Source organism: Herpailurus yagouaroundi, unplaced genomic scaffold (genome assembly GCF_014898765.1).
Source record: "Herpailurus yagouaroundi ecotype Mexico unplaced genomic scaffold, PumYag 28, whole genome shotgun sequence".
Lineage (NCBI taxonomy): Eukaryota > Metazoa > Chordata > Mammalia > Carnivora > Felidae > Herpailurus > Herpailurus yagouaroundi.
Genome location: NW_024412376.1, coordinates 149,648,529 through 149,657,687, shown reverse-complemented (window position 1 = coordinate 149,657,687; position 9,159 = coordinate 149,648,529). Strand labels below are relative to the sequence as shown.

The following is a 9,159-nucleotide window of genomic DNA, read 5'->3' as shown; positions in this document are numbered from 1 at the left end:
AGAAAGAAAGAAAGAAAGAAAGAAAGAAAGAAAGAAAGAAAGAAAGAAAGGGAAAGAAAAAGATGGTCCTTACAAAATTGTTTTACATTACAGGTAATTCATTTTATAAAACTCACAATAAAAGTTTTCATTGCTAAAAGAATAGGCATGTAATCATAGGGACAAATTAACCTTGTTAAAAACGTGAAGTCTAGGGTAGGGAACAGTAGAAGAACAATTTGGCTCTCTGTTTAACAACATGAGCTTTAAAGTTCATCTTTTTATCTGCTTTGTGTGTTGATCTCATTCAGAGGTGAGCCATCTGCTGGGCTGTGTCTCCACGATATCGCATACAGACAGGGGGACATGGACAAATAGACACAACATATGTGTAAGGTTACTATACAAGCACACACCGTGGCTACACAAATAGCCAGTTTGTCCAATCCAGCACCCCGAATCTTGATTACTTTAACCAACACTAATATCCTTCAAGTAAATCTAAGAGGCCATGAGCCACTTTTTCCTGATTCCTCTCTAGGTTTACCTCCTTGTGAATGTGGGTCTCCACTTTTCTGGCCCCAAAGAAATCTGGGCAGAGTCATTTTTAGTTAAATTATCCACTTAAATGAATCCAGAAGATGGGGGAAACCTAAGCTATGCCCATAAAATGGCTCACCCACATCTGAGAACACCTAGAGTATCCGGCATGAAATAATTGGTCTCTACTCAAAAAAACACAAAATGGTACATTCTGCAATCATTGTGCCTAATTAAACATATAGATTCTCACTTTCCAAGTTGCAAATGGCTAAGGACTGGATCGACTTCCATGAAAAACAGCCGCCGACCTCGTCTCCTGTAACTACAACTTACATTAGCAAAAGCAGGCACCAGGAGAGTTAGTGATGGTGAAAGATGGTCCTGTAACCAGCACCTGCAAGCGACTTGCTTTTTACTAGTGGGGGGTGATGCCAGTTAGACATCACCGTGTGGGTCAGGACTCCTGAGCCCTATTTTTCCAGCGGTCAGCATAATGGCAGGGAGGAAATACGGTGATAAACCAGATGTTCCCAAGATAAGGCAGATGTTATCAAGGCAAGAAGTCTAAAATAGTCTCTAACTGAGGTGGGTAGATGACCACACACACACACACACACACGCACACACACACAAAACAACAACACTCTTTAGTCTCCCTCAAGATAAGCCGACAGTAGAGGTTGAAAACAAAGCAGCACACAGGCTGGGTCAGATTGTTGCTTCCTGATTTGTGACTCTCCAAGATGAACATCTAACTGATTTATACCCAGAATTTGGAGTTTTGTGGTAGATTACAAAGGCAAAGATAAGTACAACATAAATTTTTAAAATACTCCATAAGTCTCCATGAGTTTCAACATTTTTCAATGTTCTTATGTTAGAGCCAATTATCTCCCCACTTAAACGGCTATTATTTTCTTCCTTGAAGTTGATGTTCTCCGTTAAGTGTCATTGCCAAGTGTGGCAAAAATCTGGTTGGGGGCTGTAAATTTCATTCAAATGACAAACATTTATTGATTGCAAATGGGAAATCCCAGAAATCTCAAAGAAGTGATTATTGTAAACTAATTCAGAGTCTCCAAATAACAAAGGGAAATTTATTCTCCTGATGATTAAATTAAGGTGAGGGTGCTCTGACGCATATTTTTTCATATTTTTTCTCTGTCGTTGTGTTAAAATTCCAAGAGGTTTGCCATTCATAGAAAAGTCTGTCTGACCACAGGCACAGTCAGGAGCAGGAATTCATTACCATGGAAGGCTGCAGAATTTCCTCCAAGGAGACAAGTGAAAAAAAGCAGACACCACATAAATTTGTGGATTGGGTTAAATATGTTCTGCCCCTGAGGCAGCAGAGAGATGGGGAACCCCTTTGTAAGATGACTCACAAGTCCGAAGAAGATACTTCGGCTCCTAAAGGTGAGTAGAAACGTAACCAGGAAGCTCTCCGTGGAGTTCCGGTTCCCTTTGGAGTATTCTTGAGTTAGCATTCTTTGCCACTTCCCTCTCTAACCTAACTCATATTCATCAGGGCTGATGGAATTTTCCTTCAAGGTGCTTCAAGTCTTTGTTCCCTGGACACCATCCCCTCTGCTGTCACCTTGTCCCTTCACTGCACCTGCATTGCATGGTGTTGGAAATGCAGCAAGCCCTGCTGTCCAATTTCTTCTACTTTCTGCTCGTCCACAGCTCTTACGATTATCAGAATGAACACCCTTAAATCCCATCTCCATTATAGGGCTCTCCTGCTAGAAATCTTCACTGGCACCCCAATCCCTACCATGTAAACTCTAAACATTCCCAACCAGGGTCCCATGGACGGCCATAATTTTGTACCCACCCTAAATCCAAACCTACTCCTACTCCTACGTTCCTATCAGTATATATTTTACTTTGGGGGTATCAAACTCCTCACTGTCATACCCCCTATACGAAAACACTTCACTCTTATTCTCTCATTAGCCATGGTGAAGTTATTCTTTCTGCTTCCCTCCTCAGCTAGGATACACACACACACACACACACACACACACACACACACACACGTATTATGCACACACACATATATAGAATATATAATATGATATTAATATGTAACCCTATGTATTTAAATATACATGTACACATATACATGAATATACAGTCTTATGTTATGTAATTGCTAAACTATAAACATATACATATATACATACATATGTGTATGCAGTCTTTCATTGTTTGCTAATTGCTCCGCATTTCTTCACTTGACATCCCAAATCAGGCTTGAGGTCCTTTAGGAAACAGATCCTTTCTGCTTTGTATGTAATCTTCACATGCCCTAAGGCAGTTCACGCCATCAATAAATGTATGATGGTCCGTTCATTCATTATGTTGTAAATATTTTCAGTACTTACTTTCTGATGTTTTCTAACAAAACATCTAGAAAAACTTCAGGGAACAAGACAAGCAAGTCCCCTGCTTCTAAAATGCTCACGATCACTTGAAGAGCCAAATTTTGATTGCTTTTTTTTTTTTTTAACTCTTTGGTAAGTACATAGTATATGCCCATTTTAGAGAAAAAAAGAATACAATTGAAAGTCACAAGAAGAAATATAAAATCATTTACATCCTCACCAGAATAATTAAGCATCCTCCAAAGCCTCCAATCATAATTCCCTTGTTAGCATGATAGGATATCTTAGGAACAGATAGCAGGAAACTACCCCCAGTTTGACTCCCACAAAAGTTCAGTGTCAGACCTTACGTGGAGTCCCTGTAATCACCTGACATGAATGCTGGGTGCAGCTGTGAGCCCTTCTCTGCCCATTCGCAAAGGCAGGCCTCAGAACATATTATGAGTAATGACCTAGAGACAACTACATTCTCCCTTGCCGTGTTGTAAAGAACTCCAAGTAGCTGCATTCAGAAGTAAGAGACTAATGAATGAAAGATGCTCATTCAGTTGTATCAAGGAGGCACTGAAAGCAGATATTCAAATAAAGCAGGGACAAGGTGGCCCACGGTGACCCAGAAGGGCCAATGCGCTGTTTAAACTAATCCCGTGCCACCCATTCTTCCACCATGCCATGCTGTAAAAGTACTCCTTTATTCGCCTCCTTCAAACAATGCACAAAGGCAAGAGAGGGAAGGAAGTTATGTTGCAATGTTCTGAAACATAAATCTTGCTACCAACCGGTCCAGAGACAGCATCCTGTTTTCCTGACACATGGATTAGATTCACAGGAGGCCGCACCTACAAACGCCTGTGTCCTGTTTTCTTCTAAGTGGCCTCTGAATAATACCTGGTCACCTGCATTTACACCTCCGACAGAGGTTGTGCAAGCAGAGACGGCTGTTTGTGTGTCCAATTTCTCAATCGACATGGACAACTGCGCGCCCCCCCCCCCCCCCCGCGCGGGCTCTCACGGAGGAATTCACTCCTCCCCAAACCGTGACATTCAATGCCATTCTTCTTTTCGTCTAAAGTCCGATAAAAATTAAACTTAGATCCGAACGCACGGAAGAGGCCAAAGGAAGGAATTTCTACGCACTCGTGGGGTTTTAACATTCTGCTACACGATCTGCAAGCCACCCGGATCCCATCCGTATGGCTAAACACCCCTCGCTTTCTGCTTTGATTAGAATTCAGAAACCCTGTGGTCAGTTTCCACGTGCTGCTTGAGCCAGGGAAAGTGTTTCACTCCTGGTGCCTTATTTTATTCTGGGAATCTGAGGTAGATAATGCTTCGTATTGGTACATCAGAGGTGGCGGAAACCGTGACTGTTTGGCTTGCTCAAGTACAAGGACCTCACAAATGTGATGAGGCAGGGCTTTGAGAACTGGAAGAAAGTGAGCCCGGGGTAAAGTCCGCGGGGAGAGGCTTAAAGGCACAGGCTCCGGGAAGGGCTTCGGGGAGCCGCAGGAAGCTACACAAAGCCGTGGCCGTTCAAGGGTTACCGTGTTGTGCGTGGACCAACCGCCCAGGGGAAGAGACAATTTTCGAATTCCACCTGTGCTCCGCACACACTTTTTTTTTCCCCCCTGTTATAGAAAAGATGTCTGAGTTTAACGCTAGAGGGCAAAGAGTAGAGGCATGCTGGCTGTATGCAAATGCTCAGGAAGCCGTGGCCCTGGGCATCTCCACAGTTTTTACATAGTTTTTTTGAATGTTTATTTTAGTTTTGAGAGAGAGAGATGGGGGGGGAGAGCACGCGTGAGGGAGGTGCAGAGAGGGAGAGGGAGACCCAAAATCTGAAGCAAGCTCCAGGCCCTGCACTGTCAGCACAGAACCCGACGCAGGGCTCGAACCCATAAACCGCGAGGTGGTGACCTGAGCTGAAGTTGGACACTTAACGGACTGAGCCACCCTGGCGCCCCAGCTTCTGATCCTTCATATCCTGTGTCTTAACTGTGTAGTCTCTCTGTAACCTGACCAGTTCATCTTTAGTGTTTTACAAAAGGGAATTTCAGTGACTTTTTTTTTTTTTTTAGGGTTTCTCAACCTCAGCACTATTATCCTCTGGGGCCAAACAGCTCCTTGTTGTGGGAAGCTGTCCTGTGTGTGGTCTCTACCCACGAAACGCCAGGAGCGTCCTCCTGCCTTCGGTCCTAAAAAAAAAAAAAATCAAACACATCTCCAGACACTGCTAAACGTCCCTTGGGGGGCAAAATTGCTTTCGGTTGAGAGTCACTGGTTTAAAATGAGCTAATGAGAAATTAAATTAAATGAACCCTGTGTTTTAGAGCATTGAAAACAATTCTATCAGTGGTAGAAAGTTATACACAGAACCAAAAGAGGTGTCTTCGTGTAGATTAAAGCACCTATATATAACCAGTTGCTGAACCAAGTCTCCTCAAGGTACCGATGAGAAATGCCTCGTGCAGGTGCCACAACATGAAATATGGGGACACAAGGTCATGGGGAAGGGATTTTTTTTGAAACTAGCTCACCGGGGAGGCACTGACTCCCACGCCATGCCCCCCACCCCCACCTTTTAGTTATTCCCTGGCCATCACCTACAAAATGCATGGCAATCACCCAAAATGGAATACCGATTTTTAGATAAGAGGTCTACAGAGATGGACATTTTTTAAAGTACTGTTTATTTAATGCAGCATGACTTAAAACGGGCCTGTCGCCTGACAAGTGTACTGAATGAGGAATGTTCAATTTACCAGTTCTAACTAGCCAAGTCCTCACATGAACTTTCAAAGACCCGGCTGAGAAGCCTGGGAAATAGAACTAACCGCAGACCTTCAGTGCCTCTTCTCCCCAGCCCGGACTCCCCCATCTTAAGTCCTCATCCAAGACTCTGCTCAGACATATTAGAAACTCTTAGCCATGGACGGAACCTACAGCCGCCTTGGCTCCCCAACTATTCCTGCTCCCGTGTCAACCAACACTAAAAGGAACGAGTCTGTTCTATTTTTAAATATATTCAGCAAAGCAGCAGCTTGATATGTCTTTGTGAAGGATGGTTGTCACCCCACCTCACTGGTACTCTATTTTTATCACTGATATGGCCTTGGACATCAGATCAATTTGGGGTTCAGATCCCTGGTCTTTATTTGTCAACTGTGTGATTTGGGGAAAATCACTTCACCTCTCTGAGACTCGGAGTCTGAGACTCACTTCACCTCTCTGAGACTCGACGGAAAATGGGAACGGTACTCATGGTACCCCAAAAATACGTTGTTTTAGGGATATGCGAGATGACACATACATAGCACAGGTGTCTCAAAAGCTTGGCCATTGCTGTTATCACTATTACTGTTATTAACATTACTATAGTCACCGGTCATTTATCAGTCGACCCACATTTATTCAACACCTTCTGTGTGCTGGGGTGCTGGAAAAAAAAAAAACTCAGTAAATATTGTAAAATTGGTTTTCTTAATGACTCAATAAACATTTATTCGGTGCTTTTTATGCGCTGGGTGCTGGAAAAACTCAATAAATATTGTAAAATTGGCTTTCTTAATGACTTGAGATCTCAACCAAATACACTGAAGTTTAAGGAATGGTTCTGCTGGTGGGATACAAAAGACATTTAAAGTGCTTCGCATGGGGCCTGGCACATATCAGGGAGAAGATGTTAGACAATGATGGGGGTGCTGGTAGTGGTGATATTGAAAACTAGTTGACTCAACAATCTTTATTCAGTTCATTTGCCAGACTGCTCAATGTTTGTCCCTCTAAGAAACCATTTCTTCTTAAGTAAATGAGTGCTGATCTTGTAAGAAAGAACTTCTTTTTTCAAAGTAACACTTTAATAGGAGTAGATTAACATTCCTTATTATAGGGTAGGCTTATAATAAGAGTCTGGAGCCTAGGAGGTAATTTTCTCTATGGAAAGGTAAGCGAATTTTTACTAATTTGTAAGTAAATATTAGAATAGCTGGGCTTAGACATTTCTATACTGTAGAGAAATCAGAGGTCTGATCAAAAAAATGACAATAATAATAACTACCCACTAACTTTGTGAGACAAATAAAGGTAGACGTCTAATCTCCTGGATAAAAAAAAAAAATGCATTCTTTTACATTTCGCATTAATTTACATTAGGCACTTTTCTGTGGGAAATAGACAGGAACAAACAGGTTTAGACTCTTGTTCTTCTTTGTCCGTAAAGCTTTTGCAACCCCTTAGTATTTCGACACAGAGTAATGCGCTCTGTTAGGGGCCCTTAGCCCCCCCAGATCTCAAAACAACAACAACGAGTCCACTCATTTGCCAAACACTGTTCTTCCACGAAAGAGGAAGGGCCTACCTGTGATAAGAAGTCTTTTGATGACAGCAAAGTGAGAAGCCGATATGCTTTCAGGCCAATAATGATATGATGGCCCAAGCCACGTTCAATGAGAAATTAATTTTCGCCAAGGGATGATGCCCTTACCTCAAATATGTTTGAAGGCTCATTGTTGTACTGATTGGATATTATTTCTGATTGGTCACTGCACCACTTGAGTCCACCCAGAAAGCTGTCTGTATCCAAGTCGTTCACGTCTAGTTCAGAAAGGTCAAGTTCAGGAAGATCTGGGCAAAGAGGCTGGTCTTCACCAACCAGAGCAGCACACTGCAGGAGGCAGGGGGGAAAAAAAGCTTTCATTAACTGCAGGAATTTATTAAACTGCAATAGCATGTGATAGGAATTAAGCCTGGTTAATTCAACCACACCACCAAAGCTGGTTTCCAGGGTTTTAGCCACCAGGGAAAAAACATCCTAAATTCTTTTCCTGACTTTGCTCTCAATGGATACTTTGCCTGATCCATTCCATCCAAGATTCTACCTCCAAATTCATGGTAAATGCCATGTTTCCATGAAGCCCTCTCTGATTCTTCCAGTTAGAAATCAACTTAAAAAAAAAAAAAGAAAAAGAAAAGAAATCAACTGGATTTGGACTTTTTTGATGGTTAGCACTGAACGAGTTTCAACTTTTTCAGTTGCATAGAGTTACCTCTATGCAAAAGTCTACTCTACCCTGAGAGTATAATCTCTTTGAGGGAAGGATACAAATTTGATTTTACCTTGGAATCGCCATCACACGTAATAAAAACAAAATAAACAATTGTTGAATGAAAACTAGCAGCATAAGAGCTCTACTAGGAAAACTTTCTCCATTCACGTTCCTTTTGACCATTATAATCCACATAATTCATTTAGCAACTAATGATGCAAGTCCTCTAACTTGTCTATGGTTCTCTTGAATTATTATTTAAATCTCGCAACTTGACTCTTCATGAGCCACAGCACTTCATCTTGAACAGGTCAAAAGCAAGTTCCTTGAGATAAGGACAAAAGTCATAGTTTTTCTGTATGATCTTTACATCTTTTACAACGTTTAACTTGCAAGTCAAGTGTGGAGGGAGTGCGTGTGAGTGGGATCGCTTGACATCTATGAAGGAAAAACCCCTATAGCGCCCCACAACCGTATTTTTTCTCATCATTTATGTATTCCTCACCTACGCTCTGAGTGAATTCAAAAGAAACTATTTTCCTTCGGAGTTTTTCAACGACTTCAACACAGCGAGAGGTTGAAAATAGCCCCATACTGTGGCTGGGCTGCTTGTCAGCAAGGCTATGTCAGACTGGAAGAGTCATTCACTTCCTTGCACGGAGTAGGTGGTCTTTTCATTGTCCCACACTGTGGCTTTTTGAAGGAAGTGGCCCCCCGTTACCAGAGAGGTGGTCTTCTCACCTCCAATCGGCAATCTGACTGCTGATTTCCTCACGGCATACTGTGCAGAACCCTGCAGAAGTTTCCTACTGCAGGGCTCCGGTGATACCAGAGCCAGAAGGACTTTATCCACCTGCAAGCCAAGGTGTCTAAATCAGAGCAGGTGCGCAGGCTGAAGTGGCACCCTCACGGCCCTGCCTTCCAAGGTCAGGAGAGATGCCGTGGAGTTGTTCACATCCAGGCAGCGGTTGGGCCTGAAGCTCAAGATTCTGCCTGACATTTAGGTTTTGAATAAAAGAAGTTTTATGCAGATTTTTTTTTTTTTTTCCTCGAGCACCCCTGTCAACCCTGGCAGGCTACATTACACGGGTCATATGCAGCAGCACGATCGTAAGCACCACGCTGAGAAGAAGGTACTGGGTAATGGAGTCAGCAGTTGGTAAGGGGAGGCCGGGGGCAGCCTGAAGATGACTGTGATTCTT

At 42.7% G+C, this 9,159-nt stretch overlaps 1 protein-coding gene across 5 annotated transcripts in view; it reads right to left on the bottom strand.

Annotated features, from left to right (window-relative positions):
- The window catches only part of PPARGC1A (PPARG coactivator 1 alpha), a 655,208-nt gene that overhangs the window by 87,980 nt on the left and 558,069 nt on the right, over nucleotides 1–9,159 (bottom strand). For all 5 annotated transcript variants that reach the window (XM_040486923.1, XM_040486911.1, XM_040486918.1 and 2 more), the window contains one exon: nucleotides 7,396–7,575. In XM_040486923.1, the coding sequence (XP_040342857.1) occupies nucleotides 7,396–7,575 (180 nt within the window). The remainder of the gene's footprint in view (nucleotides 1–7,395; nucleotides 7,576–9,159) is intronic.